We start from the raw sequence: 24,413 nt of genomic DNA on the forward strand, positions 1-24,413 counted from the left end.
CTACCTCTAATTATAATGCGTGTGGGAAGAAATACAGTAACTTTGTAAAGCATATGTAAAACTAGACTTTCACAAAATCTTATCCCCGCCCTTTTTTTTTTTTTTCCATTCAATTTCACCAGCTTTTCAAGGTATTGAAAATTTAGGTGTCAGTTTGAAATCACTTATGACAATAACTGTATGCCATAGTGGACATATATTGTATCACATTTCTGTTGCTTTGGAATTCTAATATTATTTCTCATGAAGGTTCACAAATCTTCAGTTTTATTAAAGTTTATATAACTTTTAAGCATTGCAACTTGAAATAATAGTGAAAAATAGCCCCCTTTATAGAAAGGGAAAATTAACCAAACCACCTTAACAAAGAGGGGAAAAAAGAGCAGCATGTTAGGGAATTTGGAGAGAGTAACTGTGTCATTAAAAAGAAGCTGAGAGAGATTTAAGTTGCATATTTGGTTAGTTACTATGGCTCTTTGCAGTCTTCCAAAGGGAAAACTTTGGCCATGGAGAATTAAATCTGAGACTAAATATTTCATATAGTGGCTTGGACAGCAGATACAAAAATCTACATATACATTAGTTCATTATAGCTTGTACTGTCAGCATCATGTTCCCTGCCTTCCAAGTATTAGAAATAATAGGCCTCACTCGCAAAATCTACTGTAAAAAACCTCCAAAGCTCAATATCCAGACAGGTTTTTGAGATGTTATACAGTAACAGCTCCAACATGAAATTCCTATTTATGAAACAACGGCTATTTGATTAACTTTCTCACAGTTACAAAGAAAATAGTTGATGTAAATGAAGCTGCTGCTTCTGATAACGATTAAGGAAAGTTGCTTAGGAAATCTGACTGGTAATCAATGTCAAGTGATGGTTGTCCCACTGATGTTTATGATACAAACAAAAACAAAGACATTCTGCAGAAAGCAGTTCTGGCACAAACTCCAACGTGAATGTGAAATGCTAAGGTACTCAAAGTACAGAGGGAAGTGTCTGCACAATGGAAAACACAAGGGCTAATGAAGATAGTTCCACATACATGAGTCTGACACTAAAAGTGCTCAGCATGTGTAGAACGCAGGCATCTAGTCCAGATATCTGAAGTACGGCACACAGCTACATGGCTACACTGCACAATGCAGTGCCTTACAAGAGCCAGCTCCAGAAGGGAAGATACTTCCATGCAACACTGTGCAATGCTTGTAAATATATCAGCTTGAATCCCCCCAAAATGAGCTCTGATGTACTGCCTGCTTTTTCAGAGTTAGCTTTGGAGGGGAATGTATCCATCTGGTGCAGATGCCACTCTGAGACCTGCAGTAGTTTACGTCTACGTCTGAACTCACTGAGGTGTAGCTTCACACAACTGCACAGCAAGGTGTGCTGGACCTAGAAATACTATCTTGGTATACTGGTAAAAGTAAATATGGAATATAAAACAAAAAAATGCTGTTGATATGTTATTAAAGAAAAGCAACCCTAGAAGAGACAAAAAAAAAAAAAAGTACCCCATCTCCTTAGATGCTCAGGATAATGGAGTTGTCCACACCCTCTCTGCTGACACAGCCCATAAGCACTGAAGTGTCTCTCAGATTAAAATGCTACATTCATTTTCCTTTCTCTCTGCTTTGTCCTTTATTTTCCCTGACTTTGAAAGCAATCTCTGAAAATGCAGGTGTCAGGTACTTTTTCAGAACATCACTCCTGCATGCCAACCATTTTCAGAAAACCCAGCAATAACTGCTGCTATGTAACGATCTTTATTTATATTATAACTTCACAAACATCTACACTGTGAAGAGAGATAAGGGAGCACTCATAGGAGCACAAAAGCATCTTTAAAAATTGGTGGTTTTTTAACCCCACTGGTTTTCATTTTTATTTTTATTTTCAACTTAGAACTTAGAGAGAGATCAATAATTTCTTTGTTATGATTCTTTTGGAAGCAGTACAAGGGAGCCAGTAGATCAAACTATAAGAAGCATCAATCATCCCATTGTACTTTACCTAAGGCATAAGCGCAGAAGGTGGTAAAAGCACTGAACAGCCACACCCAGGTTGGAACACGTCCAGGGCTGGTACCTGAAAAATGCAGCAGTGGTTAATATCAAAGCACTCCACCAAGATGGACAGACAGACATGAACAAGCTGCCACTGATGAGCCCCCAGTGTCACAGATAGTGAAATGTTTTGAATGAAATATCAGAAAACTAGTTAATGCTTATGAAAAATCCTTAAAAAAAAAAAAAAAAAAAAAAAACAAAAACCAAACACCTGGAAACTGTAGTTTTTAAGCTTGATCATTTTTATTAGTGTAAATATAGGTTTTGTTTATCAGTTTTCCATACAAATCCGAACAGGAGACTTTTGCCTAGGTCATAGTAGGTAACTCTTTTAGTGTGGGTAACCCTTTTGACTAGGTCAGATATTAGTACTTTTTTTTTTCCTTTTGATAAGGTGCCTGATAACTTTGAGTGAATGCAAAAAAGAAAGTTGAATTGGACTGAACCCAAGGTTCTGTCATCTGTCAGTAACCCAAGGCTGCTCTTTTCAAGAAATCAATGTTTTTTCCAAAGAGTGTCTGTAACTGTCTGTAACCCAGAAAGGGCTACCATAGCAGCCATTCACGTGCAGCCTCCATCTAGCACCCATGTGTGAGGCTTGCACCCAGGACTGCAGGGGGAGGCTGGCACCTGAGGCAAGGCCCCTCAGACCACCTGCCCCTCAGTGCCTCGCCTTGCCAGCAGGAAAGGGAAGAAGGCGCTTCCTGGCTCCTAGCTGCATGTTTTCAAACTGCAGAATGAAAGACAGCTGTCCAGGAAACTGGGGCTTTTATTTCTGATCCTGTGCATGAAATTGATATGCAATATTCAAAAGATTCATTGGATTGCATGAGCGTTTTCAATTCAGAAATGATGGATGCTGTTCTCCTGTGAAGCTAAGAGCAGGCCTGCAGACTACACACAAAAGAACAAACTTTGTCACAGATCCTTCATGTTTAGTATGCATCCACCTAATGCAATTATCCTCTCAAAGGTTCTGTGCTGGATTCTCTACTATTACAGAACTTGGTAATTAACAGCTTCATTGATTGAAAGGCAAGTGTTGAAGTATGAATATAGGCAACCCAAGCTTCATGACACCTCAGAATTTGATGTTCATACAAGACAATTTTTTGTACCAAAACTGCTTGCGCTTCACTCTTCCCACAGAATTGTTGTAATATACATACTACAAAAGACTACCACACGAAATCCAACCACAGGCATAAGAAATAAAAAGTGATTTTAAAAATCTAATGTAGTTATTCTGGAACATGAAGTGCTGGAGTGCTAAACTTTCCCCAGATTGTCTAATTTAAAGGAAAGCAAATATTCTTATATATTAGTTATCTGGGAGAAGCTTGCTACTGGCTGTAGGTCTTTTTTTCAACAACCGATCTGAGAAGACCAGATCTGAACAATGCCTACACTCAGGAACAACTCCAAGGAACTTTCAACTTGGACTCTCACAAGGAGAAAATGGAGATTTGGACTTGGAGTGAGAGAATTTCAGGATACATTTGTTTAGAAATTTTTTGGGGGAGTCTAGAGTAGTGAAAGGATGCAATAATGGAAGGGGAATCAACACACTCATGACATGGATTCAGGTATTAGGAAATGTGAAACCAATGAAAACTTTATGAAGAATGTTAGGCTGTTCTTTGAGTGTTCATTAAAATCCTGGCATGGACTTTAAATAAAATGAGATACTATCATAGAGTTCAAACAGCATATGCTGAAACCTATATTTAGGGATGAAATTCAGTTTTTCCAATAAAAAAGATCTAAATTTATCATGCCATGCATGAGGTCAGACCCTACTATATGTACGTTATGGGAATGAGAGGAAGATTCAGGTATCTGTTCCCCCTGTATCATACATAAGCACCTGTAATTGTAAAAAAAATAAAAATAAAAATAAATTACAGTATGAGGATATTTACCCGAAGCAGTGTAGTCCCAGTCATAAAAAGATATTAGAAAATAGTTAACTAAAATCATGACAAATCCAGAAAAGGTGAGCAGGTTTGGAGCAATCCACAAAGGCACTATCTGTTAAAGAGAAAAGGAGAAATCTAAGAAATCAGGTTTCAAATTAAAAGCCCTGTTTTGATGGAATGTTTTGTGTTTTCATCAGGAGATGAGAAGCCTGTAAACAACGTCAGTAATACTTAGATTTGTGGATGTTTTTCCATTTTGAATTTACCATTCAGTTTTTGGTTTTTTTTTGAAGCTCTTTATTTTCACATGTCATCATTTTGCCTGATCTTTGAGACTGCAGTGAAAGCTTAATGTAAAAATGTTGTATTTCCTCAATTACATGCTCTCCTTCTTCTCTTCAACACAAGGGAAAGCTTCTCATTGCTCTGTATACTGTAAATGAAAGAGGCCTGCAGCACCCCAGTGTGGCAATTCAGCATCAACGTGGCAGGGTTTTGTCAGGCTTCCTACTTCCAACTGCAGCAAGGAAATCTCTTCTGTAGTATGCTAATAATTCCCAACTCAGAATAGCAACAAAATCATACACTTCTAGGTTCAGAAGAACTCTGTATTACAAATAGTTCCCTACTTCTCCAGACAGTAACTTTCTGCAGGGTCTCCATCTTTACCTATAAATCATAAACATTACATTTTTGTTTGTTTGTTTGTTTGTTTTTTACTTTGTGGAGTGTTGAAACAACTCTGCCTCCTCCTAAGCCAGTAATTCTTTGTCCCATTAACCCTTTTCAACCATTCATCTCCTGTGGCTTTAAGGCATTCTTTATACTGCCCTAAGGGCAATGCTCTTTCCAAGTTGCCCATTTGCTTCAAAATGTTTTCTGAGGTTACATACACAGCATCCTGCATTATTTTTTAGACAGAAAATATGTGCACAAATATTGTTCAAACAGCAGCCACTGATATATACAAAACATAAAAATACTGGAGGATTATAATCAAATCCTCTGGACTGTTTTAGGACTGAAAATGTGTATGAAGGTGGACTTAAACACTGTAACATATTAGAAAACAGCATAAATATTATAGAAAAAAGGAGTAGAATAATATTGTTTTGAAATCCAACTCGTTAATTTGTTTGGAATAGGTAAACAGATGGATGAATAGATATTAATTTATATACATTTTATATTTCCTCTATCCTAAAAATTGTATATAGAAATAAGAATGGTGGACAGATCAATCATCATGATTAGATCCTTGCTTTGCTAGTACTGTACAGCCGAGGAATAATATTCCAGATAATCAGTACAACTGATAACGTGCACTGTAAACTCAAAACTCAGATGAAATTTTCTGAATACTTTTCAATTATATATCTTCATTGCTTTATTTAATAACGTTGGAAAAAATATTAAATCTGATAGCTGCATTCTTTACCACCAGGATTTTGTCACTAATTTTAAAATACTGTATGTCAGATCTTACAGTAATTGAAGTACATAATGTAATGCACACAGTTGCTGTGCAGATGTATGCTTATATCATTCTGGATTTCTGAAACCCCAATTCTAAATCCCTCAGAACAATTGATGGCAAACGTTTGCCGAAGTTCCTCTCAGGGAACTCCCGAGGAAGAGCAAAGCAGCTGCATGTTCTGGATGTAAGTGACAGAGCACACCTCCTTCTTCCTGTACAGGGGACGCAGAACCATAAAATCACTGAAGTCCTAAGACCACCTAGTCCAACCATCAACCCACCCTCACCATGCCCACTAACCACATCCCTCAGTGCCACATCCGCGTGCTTCATGAACGCTTCCAGGATGGTGACTCCACCACCTCACTGGGCAGCCTGTGCCACTGCCTCACTGCTCTTTCTGAGAAAAAATTTTTCCTAATATCCAACCTGAACATCCCCTGGTGCAACTTAAGGTCATTTTCTCTCATCCTATTGAAACTTACTGAGATAGAGATTTTAGTACAGATACAAACTTGTATTTTAGGGATTGCACACTGTTACAGGTACTTCCAATCCTTTGGCTAGCAGGTGTGCAATGAAAAATGGTTACAGGAGTTCTGTCCTTAGGAAAAGATCCCTTCCTCTCATTACAGTCACTGTTTCAATCCTTTACTGACCTAAACTGCCCATGTACTTGGAAAATATTCCAAGTGCAAAATCTCTGTTGTTGTATTCAATATCCCTTATTCTTTTGTCAAGCATTACACTACTATTGTCCTATTTCATAAATTGTAAATTAAAGTGTAGTAATGACTAACTTCACAAATACATTGGAAAACCAAAGCCTGACTTCACTAGCACCATAGTATAGTAATTAAGGACAACTTTTGGATCTTTACTGTCTAATTAACAGACAGCAGAAAGCTAACACATCCATGCACTACACGATTAATACAGCTGGAGGCTCCAGTGGGAAGAATCATATCTGCTCTTTTGCAAAACCATTCCATACTTCAACCTTTTAAAAAACTTACTTCTACAAAATACTGATGCCTGTTTTAAAGGGCCCACAGTCACTCATGCTAAAAGCCTTAATACAGACAACAAATATTTTAATACAATCGATTGCCTATTTGGATAATGAGTTGAGAAGTACCAGTATTTCTATAAGGCTCTGTTCAAACTTGAGATATTCCTTAAGTAGGTCACCTGAGACTGCTAGAATTCTACTCATGCACAGTTCTAATAATAAAATCAAAGTTCATAAAGGGACCTGGGGAGGTGGTTAATTGACTTCAGTGGAGATGGCATACACCTGTGTCTCCTACTGGGACTTCCTCCTTTTATTGTTCCCACACAGACGTGACTCCTCATGAATACAAACGCAGGAAGAAGAGTGCAGTAGCCAAGTAATGCTGCCTATTATCTGCCAGACAGCGTGTGATGGTTATTTATTATAAAACACAAACCTTAATTAAAGGCATAAGAATCATGCAATGGATTAAATAATTCCTAAGAAGAAATGTCCACAGTTGCATAATCAGAATAATTTTAAATAACATGTAGAAAGAATTAATTGTTAATCTATAGTTTCACACAGGTTACAGGCAGCAACTCTACAGGCCTTGGTTCTGCACTCCTACCTCCCACTTTCAGCCCTGTGCTCAGCTTTGGTTTCTATTCTGGACAAAATCATACTCAGCTAGCATACAAGGAGGTTGAAGGTATCTGGAGGTCAAACTTTTCAAAGGACCTATCGCCTTGTGCTCAGTGGGTGTGACAAACAATGCACTGCTTTCCTTCCAGGAAAACTCCCATGGCAGGATGATTGGAACTAGATGATCTTTGAAGACCCAAGCCATTCTATGATTCAATGTCTCTATTACTCCAAAACTCTGCAGCTGCAGAAGAACTCAACCCCAAGGTAGGTTTATCTTTGTGGTGCTCTTCTTTCAGTCTGGATCCCTCAGAGTGCAGAGCAAACATGCAACAAAGCCTCTGCTCATCTCCTGCGTGGGACTCAGAGTGGGGGTCTCTCATTGTTTGTTCCCACATTATGATGGAAATGGAAACAAATTTCTCATAACTAAATCACTGAATTCAGCTTGGGTCTTGGTATTTCTTTCATATCGGTTCCAGTTATTTTCTAATTCTGAAGTTAGGATGTGCAATTATAAAATTACATTGAGGTAATGCACAAGAGATTACAATTTTCTGCTATATCAAGCATAAGCAACAGCTGGATTATAAAACCCAAATGTGGCAGATTCTGACCGCATGCATACATTTTCTTGCATATACATTTCCTTTCAAGTCTACTCCAATCCAAAGATTTCCATTTCAGAGATGCAGTGGTCTCTGCTTCCTTGAAGATCAATAAAGTTTACGATTATTGAGATCCAGCTTCTGCTTTTGCCAACAACAGCAAAACTAATTGTGAGCAGCTTTATATTTAAGAACTGAAGATCATAATGCATTCAAGAGATGCCATCTCCCAATCGTTATGGTGATCATGGTAACTGCTCTCATTTTCAGCTTCTTAGAGAAACGTCTGGCTCCCTGGAGCAAGTACCCAGGGGAGAAAATGAGACAGCACTTGCATAAAATCACTTGCACAGCACAGATTCAGTCACGCTGTTGTTAGGTGGCATATGCTGAACAAAAATAATGTGTACCACTTAAACCCTTTAATGCCTGCAAAGCTGTTTAATGAAAGATGTAACAGAAACTGATGATTTTTGCGTAACGGTAAAGAAAAAGATACAACCTTGCTTTTCTAAAAAAAAAACACATCTAAATCCAAACATATTCATCCTAAATATAGCTATATATCCAGTAATATGGGTTCTTTCATATACATGTCCTAATTTCAGCTTTACTGATCAATATGTATCCTTAAATGAAAATACTTCTTCTATTTAAAACAAATTCTTCCATTATTGTGTGATATTTCTGTTTAGTAAGACTCTTACCTTAATGATTTTGTTCCAGATGGGCTGCATGACATACACTGATAAAGGATTTGTATCCACGGCACTGTACTGTGAGGAAAAAAGCAAAGATGTAAAACAACGCACTATTTTTCCATACGTATTTTTCCATCGCTGGATACCATCCAACATCTAAGAGAAATAATTCTGGGTGTGACTGGTGCAAATTTATTTTATACTGATGACCCCTCTTACAGCTTGAATTTTGTTTGAAAGCACTGATCTGGTTTACATTTATTTTGCAGGTATCTCTATGTTCAAACAGAAAGATTTGGGTTGATGAAATAGCAAAGAGTCGCATTTTACTTTTAAACTCTTCATCATTTTGCAAGCTGTCCTGTAAGACTCTGCATTTGTAATGTATTTTTTATTTAATATCTTTTGATGGATAATTAGGGAGCTCATAAACAGGAGGGAGAACAACTTTTTACATGGTCAGACAGTGATAGGACGGAGAGAATGTCTTTAAGCTGAAAGAGGGGAGATTTATTTTAGATGCTAGCAAGAAATATTTCACTCAGAAGGCAGTGAGGTGCTGGCACAGCTGCCCAGAGAAGCTGTGGAGTCCCATCCCTGGAGGCACTCACGGCCAGTTTGGATGGGGCCTTGGGCAGCTGAGCTGCTAGGGTGCAGTCCTGCTCATGGCTGGGGGTTGGAGCTGCATGGGCTTCAAGGTCCCCTTGAAAGGTCTTTCAAACCTTTGTTATTACGACTGATTGATCTTTTGATGGTACATGCTGCCTAGTCTGAACCAGACACGCACTTTGCCTAATTAACACCAGAAATAACAGTAATACAAAGCTATAAAATCCTTATGCTAATAGAATAGTCAGGTGGTGATTAATTCAGATGAGAATGGAGGAAATCCTCTGAAAACAGGGGGAAAAAAATCAAAGTGTTCATTAGCACTACTGAGGCACATCCTTGCTACAGATGTTATTCAAAGACTACTTGAGGTATGTGACAACTTACTGACCAGCAGGCTCTGTTAATTCAAACATGCCTAGACAAGAAGGCACAGTACATCACCTCAGCTCCTGGTCCTTCTATTGACTTTCTCCTCCTCACTTCAGCCCTTGAAAACCAAGAATAACGTCATACAGTCCTTGCTAAATAACAGTAGCAAAATGAGGCTTTCTACTCAAGGTATGCACTGGCTTTTTTGAACAACTACTTGTTCCCAGGAGGAGACTAGGAAAAATAATCTCATTTATTTGGAACTATTTTCTCGCTCTTACATAGATATATTTTGGAAAACATGCAACGTGGTGAAATTTTTGTTTGCTTGATGGTTTCCAAAGTCAAGTAAACAAACAATCAAAATAATCTTTGTTTGTTAGTAAAAACACATGAGGATTACGACCAGGTTACATAGAGACATTCCAAAAACCCTCACACTGATCCTCCTTCCATCTGCAGATGAGCCACAGTCCTCTGGGAAGGAAAAGAGCATTAAGGAGATGTGAAGAAGAACAGAAGGTTGCTCTTCCCTCATGCAGTAATTTCTTCTAGTCAGATGAAAGGAAATGCACATGGAAAAAATATGCTTGAGTTTTCTCTCCTGGCAAAACTAATACTTAAAATCTATATAGTTTAACACTCTGCTTCAAAGAAGCTACTAACCTCAAGGTCATTAAATCCTCAGCAATTTAATGTTCGCAGCTTCTCAGAAAAGCAAATTACTTGGTAAAACATCCATATTATAATGAATGAACATTAACATGAGAGTGCACCAGAACTTTATTTGAAAATAGTACTGCAATTTGCTATTGCATAACTGCCATTTTCTGGGCATTACACTTACACTAAAAGACCAAAGTGGAGGACAAGGCTGCTGGAGGTGTTTAAGTGCAAGGGTGAGGCAAGTACTAAGCACTCCCCAGCAACCCCTTCCTGCACTTGATAGGGGGTCCTGGTTGTCCTTTTATTTATATCAAGAAGGACTTGGAATTATCAGAAAGTTTTACTAATTATTACATAAAGGAAGCTGCAAAAGTTGGGAGAGAATGGCAGTAGGAGGAGAACAGGAAAAGTGGCATTATCCATCTCCATCTCCTAGGCTCAAAAATGCTTACTGTGTATTTTAAAATAGCTGATGTCTCCTTGAAAGATATCTGCCTTCTCTCTCAGTGTTAGGAATGGCTTCTGTCAGAGCTAGAAGTGAGGACAATACAAACAGCAGGCAGGATGCACAGACAGAAATGTACACAGACACACGTGTGTACAACACATGTAAGATGTGCTCTCACTGAGCTCCTGCAGGACGACCTCTGCTCAGCACAGCATCGAGACCTAGGTGCTCAGGGGGTCAAGAGAGGGAATGGAGGCTTGAACAGTAGGAAATGTAAAAGTATGTAAAGAAAAGTAAGCAGGAAAAATGAGAGAAAAGACAACGAGCAGAAGCAAAGTTAGGCAACACAGAAGAAAGAAGAGTGGGCAAACAGGAGACAACCTGCCCAGAACAGAAGAGGCAGATCATCAGTGGGTCAAAAGCAGCCTCCATGACCAAGGTCTGCACTGCTGAACACACAAGACAAATGTTACCTCTAGCTGTCATCCACACAGCTTAGCAGTGCCTCCAGCTGTTACCAGCTGATCACATCCACACCTCAACACACTTGGTGGAGGGGTCTGAAGCCTTGTTATCTGTACAACTCATACCTCATTAGCACTGAGTCTGTTTCAGTACTAGAGGATCTGAAACAACCTGGACAGTAAGTTGTAACCCAGAGTGAACCTTCAAAGAACCAAATGCGCAGATTGGGATAGGGATGAAGAATGGTGAAAGCCACACAATGGTGCACAACACCTACAGGATGGACTATTTCCAAAACAAAATCTTACTACAGCCTTGCAGAGAAAATGGAAAAGAGAAGGAGGGAGTGAGCTAACCATTAATCAGGGCAGAGAGCTGGATCTACACTTGGCTTCCTGGCCCTCTCCAGCACTTCACTACAGAAGCATCCCAAGAATAGAATTTGAAATGAAGAGAAGAACATAAAGCATGTCTACACAAACTTCAGAGTCAGTAGAGAAAGTAAGCTGAAGACATGTAGCTGTATTTACTACAGGGAGATAGTTATTCAGTTCAAACTGGTCTTTAAGCTTACAAACTATATTACTCCAAATTGCACCATACTATGCAATGCAGCCACATCCATTCAGAGATACAGAGCAAAACTGAAGTGAACTGTTTACATTTGAATTCCTAGCATCATGACTCCATAGGTATTGATTTCATCTTAACAGCAACAAATATTCTTGTTTACCTTCCTGCCTGCAAATCACCTGCTTCAACCTGTTCATTAAAATGTGCAATAATTTTGTGATTTATCACAGGTCTTACTATCCCCAATGGACATTTTGCAAGACTGAGGCACAGATGAGCAGTGATTCACTCTAAGAGTATCTAGCAAAGGGTACAGACACAATATTATTACAAGGATCATGTTTACAGACACCATCTAATTATAAACAATACCAGTACCAGTGTATTCAAATAAATCACCCAAATTAGCTCAACTTTGTACTTGAACTCACTCTTGCAGAAGGAAATAAATAAATATGTTCAGAATCAAAAGCCTGCAAAAAATTATTTCCCAAACAAACTAACATTTAAAACAACTAAATATCAGGGAGCAATCATGATTTAGGTTGCAATATATTGAATATGTGGTTCTGTGATCCTTCTAACATTTCATGTGTGATTAGATGCCTCCAGAGGAAGAATACACAAGCTGTTCCCACAGAGAAAAGATGAGAACAGTTAAACAACTACACAAGAACATCCTGCAAACAAACACAGCCACCTCAGGCACACTTGCAACTTCAGAGAGCTCAGTAGCAATTCTCACTTCTGGCAAGTTATTTCATGATTATGTAATACAAACTTTCTCCCTTTGGTAATTTATGCTTTTGTAACCACAAAAAAAATTAAAGAAAACACTTAAATATTGAAACATCTGGGAATAATCTTCTATCCACCTTTCAGATTCCTGTAATGAACTGACCACAAGGACTTTTAATTTTTACTCTACATGTCTTTTTACAGGCTTGTAGATATTACAGGTTTGGGATTTAAACAGAATCTTCACAAAGGGAAAGATGAGAGGTAAACTCTAAGACAACAAAACATAGCTATACAACATTGTGGATACCAAATAAATTCCAAATGTTCGGCAGTTTAAAAGTGCTGATGCATTCCAAAACACAACTCTGGCACTTTTAATAATGAAGTTCCTTTCTGTTATACCATCTTTTAGTTAATTATTCATAAGTAAATGATTTGGATTCTTTTATGTCCCATTGCTTAGTTTGGACTAGCACATCCATGTATCTATATTTTTATTAGGTCACCAGGAGGTATAAGCCTCTAAGACATCTAGGGCTGAAGCCTACAGCAGAGAGGAAACGGAAGAAAAGGGTTTGTAACTGAGCCTGGAGAAGAGCAGAGGGTGGAGAGCATTCAGTTGCACCCTTGGATCCAAATGATTGTCCTCTGACTTTCTTTCAATTCCATTGCACACTCACAGTCAGGAAACCTGATCAAGTTAAACTACTAAAAAAATATTCAAAATCCAATGTGATGATTTGGACACCTCGGCAAATTCTGATTAATATTATTAAGTTGTTAGGAAGTTGTTATTATGCAAACCACTGCACTATGGTTACTTCTTTGTAGATGTTTACTCATCATTCAGGCATCCCTCCTCATTTTCAGGAATGCCAACATGGACTGCAGTCCACACACCACACATTCCATGAGGCTGTGGGGCACGTGAAGCTGTAGGGCAAGATAGGCAGCTCCAAAGGAGTCATGCCTGATAGTGGCTTTTCATCTTGCCTGCAAAGCAGTGCTGCTGCCCCAAGGTCACAGGGTATATCAGCTCAGAAAGGACCTCAGGAGGTCAGTACTGAGGGGCTGTGGTTAGCTGTGTACAGAGCTTGCTCATCTCAGGCCAAACAATCTCCAATCTTGCAGCTTCTTCTCACAAAGAAACAGCTCCAGCCTCAGCCATCTTGGAGATCCTTCACTGAACTTGCTCTGGTTTGTTGATGCCTTCCCTGTATTGAGGGACTCAAAACTGGATTCAGTATTCTAGATATGACCTAACATATGCCAAATAAAGGGACATAATTACTTCTCTTGTGCCATATTATTGTTAATACAACTCAGGATGCTCTTGATCTTCTTCGCTGTCAAGGCACAGAGGGCTCATATTTGGCTTTCTGCTTCCCACAGCCCCATTTGCCAGTAAGAGGCCAATGGTCTCACTTATTGAGTGGCTATGCTTGAAATGTGGGGATCTGTGAGAGACATCAGAGCTACTGCTGAGAGTACATCTGGGGGCAAGAAGAAGTAATGTGCTGGCCCTGAGAGTTAAGATCTTGCTCAATATGTGAGAATAGATAGATATGATTCATTGTTGGCAGGAATGTTAGCGCTCGAAGCAGAGAGAAGTGGAGAGGGATAATGCTGGAAGTCAGCAATACTTTTCAGTCAACAGCAGTTATATTAAGGGTGCACCTAACTTATCCTCAGGAAAAGAGTTTGTGTAATGGAACATGTCCAAACACATTAATGAAGAAAGATGACAGAAAAGGACATAGAAATATGATCAAATACTGAGCAAGGGATAGCAGAAGGCAGATACAAGTTTGTATGGGAATTGTTGAGTCGTGGCCTGAACCATCGATTGATCACCTGAGGCAAGGACTGAGTCAGCCCTGGGAGCACAGGTGAAGACGATTCACCTGTGTGACAGTGGAGCCTGGCTCTTCCTCTCCTAGACCCCATTTAGGGGCTGAATGCCTCTGGGGAAGGATCTCTTCCTGGAAATCCCTCCTTTTGGAGTTTTCTACTGTGAGCCTGGGACGCAGGTGAGCATTTCATTTTTGATTGTCTTGATTCCACCATGATAATCTTTCTAACTATAAACCTGTAAAATACCATCCTAATCACACCACTCTTCTAACTGTACATTTATTAATTGCACACAAGTTTGTTGTTGTAAAGTTAGAGGCTGGCCTAGTCTGGTGAAAGCACAAACCCCGTTAAAAAGCAAGACTTTTCCCCTCTCAAGGAATGCACAAAAAGAACCTTAACCCGTCCATATTCAAACGAGTTCTAACGTGACAAGGAAGTCATTAGTAAGTGGGTTTTTGTTTATTTATTTGTTTTTCTTTTGTTTTGCTTGCTACATCTCTTTGTGTATATGTACAAACATCTGTGTTGTACAAAGAGTAGCCAGAACTCTCACCTAGAGAGAGCTCTGACTGGCTGTGCACCCAAACTTCTGGACAGCCCAAAGAAACTGCTTTAATCCCAGAAGAGCAGGCAGATAAAACTGGGTTGCAGTTTGCATGAAGGATGCTGACCAGGAGTTCTGTACCATGTGTGCTAAGTAAGCAGTCCTGAACAATAATCTTGATGGTTAAAAGAGGGGCAATATTTCACAGTAAGATGCAAAATTCCAATTCCTCTATGACACGATCCCGACAAAAGAAAGCAGATGATAATAATAACAAAAAACCCAAATCATTTACATCCTACTCACAGATTCACCTTTACAATTAGTCTTCTGCTAAAATATGGATTAAAAAAAAAATACTTCTGAATACATAAATGTGCATATTCTTGCATATCCCATACATAAGAATGCAGTAAGCATTTCAGAGCACTAACATCTCTTGATAAAGCAGTAGAATAAAAACATTATTTGCACTTAATGAGATCCGAGGCATACAATTTTATCTAGAACATATCCAAAAAGTGATCTAATGAATGGAAAATCTTTGTAAATTTATGAGTGAAATTCAGCACCTGAAAACAGGTACAATTACACCATCATTGGGAAAAGTCCTGCGGCTGATAATATCAAATGCAACATCTTTATGATGTAATTTCATTATGTTGCTGACTCATTAGCATTAGTATTTGATATGTATCATGATTATAGAGTACTTGATACACTACATTATGATGTCAGCTACCATTACAACGGGATGAGGAATAAGAAATGAGAGGCATACTGTAGTTCATGGCCCATGACCGTTCTAGGCATGCACACAGTGAGACAAAACATAAAGCTAATGGGGAAAAAAAAAAAAAAAAAAAAAAAAAAAAAAAAAAAAAAAGTCTATTTGATGTATTATTAATCAGTTTTTAATTACACCCTAGTCTTCCAGTTTAAAAAAAATCACAGAATCCCAGAATGGCTGAGGCTGGCAGGGCCCTTCCTGCTCTGTCAGGGACACCAGAGCAGGGGCCCAGGCCCACATCCAGGCAGCTGCTGAAGGTCTCTGAGCAGCAGAGCCCACACACAGCCTGTGGACAGCCTGTGCCAGCGCTCCGTCACCTGCACAGCACAGAAGTGCTCCTGGTGCAATGAGGGAACATCCTGTGCTCCAGGTTGTATCAGTTGCCTATTGTCCTGGCTTTGAGCACTACCAAGAAGACCTTGGCTCTGTCCTCTTTGCAGATTTTTATACATCTTAAGATCCCTCCTTAAGTCTTCCCTTACCCAGGCTGAATGGGTCCAGCTCTCAGCCCGTCCTATTGGGAGAGATGCTTCAGTCCCTTTGCGATCCTACACTGGGCCCTTTCCAGTATGTCCAGGTCTTGTGCTTCTGGTACTGAAAGCAGAATTTCTATTCAGCCAGTGTGAGCAGAACCCATTATTTCTCAATCTCTGAGTTATAGAGGTAGCCTATAAAGGTTCATTAGATATCCAATCTTGTATTTTTCCACATCAGTCCAATCCTGGATTTAAACAAAGTAACTAGCTGGAAGATACTGAACACACTTTGCTCTTCTGTTGGCACGAGAGAAACAATCCAACCTTGAAACATGATGATCGGACCTGATACTGTTTCTCCAGCCCACCAAACTGAGGGGAGGTAACCTGAGAGGTCACGCAATGCTGCACTTTCACCTACTGCAGGATCCCATTTGTTAGACGTTCAGGAAGCAGATCAACTTACCGTGAGGTGATGAGTTCTGCCTTCCAATTGCTTGTGATAAATTACAATGCTGGTGAACTAATATAAAACACACTAGCCAAAACTTGCCCGAGAAAGTTGTAAGCAGCTGGTTTGTAACGCTCTAAGCACTGGATTTTACATCCTTCAGAGGGAAAGGGAATGATTTCTTAAGACTGGTGAAATGGTTACACAATCTCCCCCAGTACCTGCTGTTACAGGGCTTGGCTGCCCTTATCATCACAGTACTGACATAGTTCCCAACTTACACTTGTCTTTGCGCAGCCAAAGCTTGTGTATTGTCTTTCTTTAAGAGGGCATGCACAAAGACTATCTGGCTGGTATTCTTCTAATCTGAGTCTATTATGACTGTTTCTCTCAGCTTGCATTTTCTGAGAGTCTTAAACATTTTAAAGCCATTTTGTGGACTGTAAATTGCGTGCCAAATAGGGTGCATTATTCCACCTGATACCCAAGTGGTACCTCAAGGACAGCAGTATATGCAGCCCTTTGATTATCTATGACACTTCACACGTAACAACTTCTCTTGTTTAAAGCAGCTACAACTCTGATGGCACACCAATCCCAGGTATCTATTTTGCAGTCTGTTGTCTTCTATTCTACAGTTGAAATGCTGAATTTCTTTCCCTTACACATTGTGCCTTACTGACCGAATTGCATCATATTCATTTCTGGCCATTATATCTCTTTGTCAAGAATGTTTTAAATCATAAGCCTATTCTTCAAAGTTCTTTGGTATCACCTGAAAATTTTACAAGAGTATTCTCTGTTCTGGCATCTAATGAAAATACTGAACAATAATGGAACTGGGACAGAGGTGGTTCTGTGGATAGAACTCCATTTGATACAGTTTCCTACTTTGACAGAGAACTTCAGAGAAATACATTTCCATTTTGTGTTGATTTCTTCTTAATTACTTGCACTCATTGTATTTACAGGAACGTGGGACAGTATCAGAAGTCTCACGGAAATGAAATCTTATCTTCTTGATTTAGCATCCCCTGCTCTTCAGAGTGAGTTCAGCTCTGAAGATATCTCAGAGGAAGAAATGCTGAAGATATATCAAGTGAAAATGTGGCATCTTAGTCCTTAGTTTGTAACTTTATATCTGATTTTTGCATGACATTTTGCCAAGTCTATTCTTTCAATCAAGTTGATGGACTTTGTTCTTAGATCTTATTTATTCTGAAATAGGATGATGTGTGAAAGTTTTTTTGTTTGAAAAACCTCAGAACACAGGTCTTATAGAGAGACCAACTCAAGGTAAGCTTGCAGGGGAAGTCCTAAGTGATTGGAACAGGCAGTGACAAGAGCTCATTAACATTATTTGACTCTGGCAAGGAGGATAAAGATAACTAAATTCTGCTATTATTTGATCTCATTACCTGGCTATCTCAGAATTGCCTGCTTCTAACAGAAATCTAAACAGGAAGAAAAAAAAAAAAAGAAAGAAGAAAAAAGAAAGGCAGTCATGCAGTGTAATTCCACTGAAACATGCTGGTAACAGAAATACTAAAGTAGGCACAACATGACCCAAGTCCTAAAATTGCAGTTGGCTGTAGCTATTCCCAATGGTAGGAAGCAGAACCAAGTCCAGGTATGAGCTTATTCTGCTCTACAATTACAGTGAATCTCCTGTGCTTGCAATTGTCTGAAATCAGTACATTCCCATCTGCCCCCCAGGCAGAAACAAGGCAGTATATACACACAGCAGCAATACCAAGGGTTGCATATCTCATCATCACCCCTCCACCTGTTCACTGCACAGTTTGGACCACAGCAAGGAAGAACAAGCCTCTAAATGGCTATGTCCCCACTAGCATTCAGAATAGACCAACAGGGGCATATTTATATAGCATATATTTGTATAGTTGACACTGAGGACTAGTGTCCATGTCGTAATGATTTCAGAAGGTTTTACACTGATCTTATTCCAGTCTAACTTCATAAACTGCATGCTAATAACTACATTCATGTGTGCCTAATATACCTAGATTAGAATCATTCCAAGGGAATCAAAGTGTGCATTGCACTGAGCCACTGTGTTAGTGCAAACACAATGCTGCAATGTAGTGTACAGTGGAGATGGATGCCTCTATCTAGCTTCCCAGGCATGCTTCAGGTCTGAAGCAATAGGTTGCTTTAGCTCTTATAAATCCTCCCAGAGCTTATCCAGCTCTCCACAGGGCCTGCTCTCATGCCCATGTGCTCTAGAGCTTGGTCCACCAAAAAAGGAATTGGAGGAAACCTGTGTCTGCTGGGCACAGTGAGCTGAGTTTAACACTGGTCCTGTTGACTCAGCAGTAAAGGAAGCAGGGTAGAAAGCTGGAGGTGCAGGCTCAGGCCTTGAGTTCGAGCTGAAAAAGGGGGAGAGATGGCAGCCTGAGAGCAATGAGGAGTGGAAGAGTATTATCTCTGGCCTGGGAGGGGCAAGAAGCTGTGGTTGTGGTGACAGCATTGGGCATAGGAGCAAGCAGGGAGGAGGTGGGGCGAGATGGAGGATTCTGATAGGGTCTGCTTGCCTCACCTTGCTTCATTCCCCTTGCACATCTGGAAGCTCGAATATGCTGTGAGCAGCACTGCAGGAATGGGCCACTGCCTGCTCTGCCACCACTTTCTGCAGCCTGAAGCAGGGTGGGCAAGTACTACAACCTGCAGTGCCCACCTCATCTGGCTGTGCTACTCTGAGTCATTTGTTTCTGCCGTGCCCCTGCCCCAAATGACCTGGGATAATGAAGAAATTGCTGTATGGTCTCATTTCTACAAAACCTGCACTTACCATCATTTTCCAGATCGTAGTTTAACAGATACTTCTCAAATGTGCTGGCTGATCCCTATGGTTAAGAAAGTAGTCCAACATATTTTCCAATGCAACCAAGAAACCAAAGTCATTTTAATACACTCAAGTGAAATGTTGCAATATGTGATTCTGCCTTCTGGTAATGATTAATTCTTTAGAAGCACACGATGGTTACAAGCTTTAAAAAAAAAAAAAATAATGTTATTTTGGTTCTTTTCTATCTGTGTTTGTCTGCTGCTACTTTTACCCAAATGATAAGGAAGAATGTAACACAAATTCCTTGTGTTTGCCTTACAAACCCCAACTATTATGTCTGTTCCATCTCAAAATAGCTCTTCATTTTTCCTCAGGCAATCTCAGTCAGGAGCTTGGCTCTGCTGCCAAAGCATGGGTCTGTGCAGCTCACAGCCAGCAGCAGCCCACAGCACAGCAGACACCCAGCCAGGTTAGCACATTTACCAAGCTGCTCGCTAAACAAGCTGCCGGGAAGTATCCTGGAGCAGATCTTGCAGCCACACTTGCTCCCAAATAACTCCCTCAGCAGTGAGCAGAGCTGGGTGGGAACCCCAGAGAGCAGACAGCCGGACTAGGAAAAAGCAAGAAGCAAGGAGAGCGCAAGGTGGAAACAGCTCTGGGAAAGCAGGCCTGAAATAAGAGGTTGGTTGCTGGAAGCTGGCACGTCCCCGTGCTGCAGGACGGAACAGGTGAAGGTGTGCTGATGGGGCTGCACAGGGTGTCTTGGGCACCCGCACCTCTGCTGAGGCACCGTGCAGGCAGCAGCCTGGGAACGAAACTCAGTATCTCGTACATCTGCTGCACACAGTAAATCAAGATATTTAGCGACCCACCCATTCATTTAAATTCTGCAGGTCTCTTATTTGCAAACATCAAGGTTTGTTTCAACTTCTTTAGGTAAGCTTTTTTTTCTTTTTTTTCTCTAGCTTTCATATTTCTTTTCAAATCTGAAGCATTCTTCTGAAGGCAGGATGCACAGAACACAACCAGCCCCATAAAGATGCACACAGAGACCATACCTCACCCATGTTTTACCAGAGGGGCAGGCTAGGTCATCTCCAGAGGTCCCTTCCACTCCCTACGTTCTGTGACTCGTGATTCTTTAAAACGCAGACGGCTTTCCGAGAGGCAGCTACCCGCTGCAAACACCGCTACCAGGTTTCCACCAGGACCTGACGCTTCGCAACACCCGCTCACTTCCCCGGAGCCTTGTGCAGGCAGCGGGGCTCCGTTCCGCGCCGCCCCAGCCCGTGCCGGAGCCCCGGGACACCCGCGGGGGCCGGAGCCCACCCGGCGCGGAATCCCGCGGGGCTACGAGCCGTTACCTTATAGTGGCGGAAGCCGTCCAGCTGCCGGCCGCTCACATACCGCCACCGCCACATCGCGCCGCGCCGGGCGGGGAAGGCAGCGGCGGAGCTGGAGGGGCCGGGAGGGCCGGGGGCGGGCGCAGGGCGGATCTGGAGGGCGGCACCCACCCGCGCCCGTCAGGCCGGGGCCGGCTGCCGCTGCCGGGCCTCGACGCCGCCCGGCTCTGCCCCGTGCTCCCGCCCGTGTGGCGGGGCTCCCCGTGTCGAGGGTGTCCCCGGGCTCCGTGCCGGCGAGCTGCCGGTGGCTGGAGACGCCTTCAGTCTGCCGCCTTCGGGCCCTGAATGTGTTTTTCTGGTTAACTGTTTTTCTGCCTTCCGTATTGCAGATAGCGCGGAGCCACTGTTGGGCTGCAGATGCTCGTGAGTGCGCGGTTTTCACCTCGTGTTACCTTCACTGCACGCTGTTCGGTGGGGAGTTGAAGTTGTGCACGTCAGGGCGTGAGATCCTATTAACCAACGGGAATCTATCCAGCAACGAAATCAATTAAAATCCATTACTCAGCCCTGTGAGCTCTTCCAGGCATTGTGAGAGCCAGTGTTATTTTACAAGCTGTGCAGATTCGATAGGAATTTATATACAAGTTAAAATCACTAAGTGCAAGCTGTATACGATGGCTCTTGTTCTCTACGATTAATTACACATTAATCACTTAAGACACACACCCACATTCTGCTTCCAATAGCAACATCTGAACGTCAGGCCTTGAAAACTGCCAGTGCATAAGTACTGAGCTCACATTACTGAGTTAACGCTTCATGCCAGTCAGGAAAGTATTTGGATCGGACAATTTAAATTAATGTGCACTCATACACTGGATTTTGATTTGGGGTTCCCTTCACCTCCCCTTGTTGCTACCATGTTTTTAAGCTGTATTATGCTATCAAGATTATCTACAAGGGTGTCTGAGGAAAGGCTCGTGACTACTCCTGTAGTCAGCAGAGGGTTTGTTTATACAACTAGTTTACTAAAAGTGACTTGAGCATTTTCTAGTTATCGCTTTCATTCCTTAACTCAGACACTCACAAACCTCAAACACAAAAGCAGAAATGCAACTGGACGAATATGAGATATGTGATAGATACGTAGAATCACAAGGTTGCAAATGACCTACAAGATCATCTAGTCCAGCCTTTTCCTGTCACCATTACTATCCAATAAGCTACTAAACCATACCTCGTAGCTCCTCATGCAGATGCCTCTTGAACACTGCCAGGGACGGTGACTCCACCACCTCCCTGGACCGCTCTTTGAGAGAAAAAGTTTTTCCTTATATCAAATCTAAACCTCCTCTAGTACAACTTGGGCCATTTCATTGGGTTCTCTTTGTTGCGTGGGAGAAGACCAAAGCTCTCCTCATCTCAACCTCCCTTCAGAAGTTGTAGGGCATGATGACGTCTCCCCTGAGTCTCCATTTCTCCAGACTAAACAATCTCAGCTCCCTCAGCCACTCAGGTGGTAGAAAAGCCACTTGCTTTATTGAAAGGTAACAAAATATTTTTCCTCTCCACAGGCTTCTAAGTTTATCTTAAAAAGAATTGCTGCCAGGAAGATATTGATATAGAAGGTAGATACACACTGATAGATATAGAGCACAAATTTTATTTCCTTCACTCAAAACTCTCTTGCTGATGAACACATAAAATAATTTAAAAACAAAACAAAACTCTAGCAAATGCTCCATTATCCAGAAAATGCAAGATTGCATATGCGTAAGAATGCAATTTTATGGATTTGTACCTCAGCATGTTCTGTGTCTGCTAATCATCACATTGGACTTTATTTGAAGCAGTCAGCTTTGGGTAGGAGAGTCTAGAAGAGCTGGGCCTGTTCAGCCTGGAGGAGGCTCCAGGGGATCTCAGTATGTAGAAGTCTGAAGGGAGGGTGCAAAGAGTACAGAGCCAGGCTTTTTTCTGTGGTGCCCAGTGCCAGAATAAGAGGCAACTGACACAAACTGGAACACAGGATGTTCCCTCAGAGCGCCAGAAGCACTTCTGTGCTGTGCACATGACAGAGCGCTGGCACAGGCTGCCCAGAGGCAGGTCTGCTGTGTGGGGTCTGCTACTCAGAGACCTCCAGCAGCTGGACATGGGCTTGGGCCCCTGCTCCGGTGTCCCTGCAGAAGCAGGGCTTGAGTCCAACAGAGCCAGAAGGCACTGCCAGCCTCAGCCAGTCTGGGGTGCTATGGTATGTTCAGAGGTTTATCTCACAACTTATGTATTTATTTATTTATTTTCTCCCAGGTGCTTTTGATGCTTTTTCAGACAGATATTTCAGTTATGGTTCAACCTACCTATTCTTCACACGGGAATGTTGGAAAAGCAATGAAAGCAGCCTTAATGCTATAGCACATTCCCTTGTATATGTTCTGGAAAATTACTGAGTTGTAGCCTGAGGAAAATAGAGCTCTAGCTGGCTCCAGTAAGTGGGTATTATGACCTGAAAGAACTTCCATTTCATGAATTTGAGTGTGGATGAAATAAACATTAAGGCAAATGCGCAAATCAGAGCACAGTTAACTTTCAGTAAAGGAAAGGTTTAAGTTTTATAAAATCTCTGGCTTGAATGTTCGTGGTAGTTCATACTTTAGTACTAAAGAAATTACCCGTACAGAGCTTTCTGCAGCTCAGAGGGAAATAATTTGAGGCCAGATCTGACTCCAGTGAAATTAGTAGAGAAATTCCCAAGACTTCAGTGCTGCCTGCTAATGATGTGTAGCACTGAAAGAAAAGCAGTGATTTATTATTTTGAAAGATCAGACACTTTGTGCCACTGGTGCATGGAAGACAATATTAGAAAGGAGCACTACACCACAGATGCAAGTGTTACGAAAGAAAAAAGGGATATCACTGCATATCACACTGGGCAGTGGTACCATTTAATTTGCAGCAGAACTGAAGCCATAGCTTTGGGACTAAGAAGTCTGAAGTTTTACATGTTGTTTCCTAGGAAACATTAGAAAGCTGGAAATCATAAAAACTTAACACAGTCTACAGGAGAAAATGTGTTGGATCTACACTGACTTGTCTTTGATCTAGGCTAGGCTTTGGGATCACTTATTACCTGTTAGAAGCTGATCCTGAAACATGGGCTCTAAAATACTTAGAGCTATCTCCCTATCTCACTCCAATTAAGTGGCTGGGATGTTTGTGACTTTCAAAACTTTGCTAAGGAAACGACTTTAACCAAACATCTTCCTCTGTGTTCGAATTTGACATTGTCCTTGAAGGTTTTATACACTGGAAAGCTTTTAGAGTTGTAACTTAATGCTCCATCGGAGGAAATGAATCCATAAACTCACATTAGAATGAAGGACAGGCACATTCCTTTAATGGAAACAAGTTCTTCGAGGTTCAGTAATCCAAGCCTCCTTATCTGTTGATTAATTTGTCTAAAATACATTTTGTTTCTTTGAGAGAGAAGTTCTTTCTGCATGGATTTAAAAATGTCCATGCAAGCAACAGCAGAAAAATAAATGCTCTTTTTTGTTTTTAATTTTTTTTCAGATTTTACTGAAGAAATTGTTTTATTGATTACATGAAATTTCTGTTCATTTTAAATAAATATTTAATGCACTGGAATGCAAAAAGTTCTATTTCTTAATGTTTCCTAAGCAGTGGCATCATGATCTTGAGCACAGTCAATTGGTACATCAGATCAAAGGATGGAATTAAACTATTGTTCATGCCTGCAAGATGTGATGACAGGTATAACCCACAGAAACTTTTAACGGACTGGAAGAACAATGTACAAGTATTACAAAGCTTCTTTAGGCCTTTGTGAAAAAGCTGGCT

The 24,413-nt window shown here is 40.9% G+C and overlaps 1 protein-coding gene across 1 annotated transcript in view; it reads right to left on the minus strand.

Moving 5' to 3' along the window:
* Positions 1-20,679, minus strand: part of LOC128090916 (ethanolaminephosphotransferase 1-like) — a 47,670-nt gene extending 26,991 nt beyond the window's left edge. The window contains exons 1-4 of the mRNA XM_052703693.1: positions 20,580-20,679; positions 8,421-8,489; positions 3,993-4,101; positions 2,015-2,089 (exon numbers count right to left, since the gene is read on the minus strand). Coding sequence (XP_052559653.1) covers positions 2,015-2,089; positions 3,993-4,101; positions 8,421-8,489; positions 20,580-20,636 — 310 coding nt within the window. The 5' untranslated portion in view covers positions 20,637-20,679. The remainder of the gene's footprint in view (positions 1-2,014; positions 2,090-3,992; positions 4,102-8,420; positions 8,490-20,579) is intronic.
* Positions 20,680-24,413: the final 3,734 nt, after the last annotated feature.

Source organism: Tympanuchus pallidicinctus, unplaced genomic scaffold (genome assembly GCF_026119805.1).
Source record: "Tympanuchus pallidicinctus isolate F22 unplaced genomic scaffold, pur_lepc_1.0 scaffold5, whole genome shotgun sequence".
In the NCBI taxonomy this organism is placed as follows: Eukaryota; Metazoa; Chordata; class Aves; order Galliformes; family Phasianidae; genus Tympanuchus; species Tympanuchus pallidicinctus.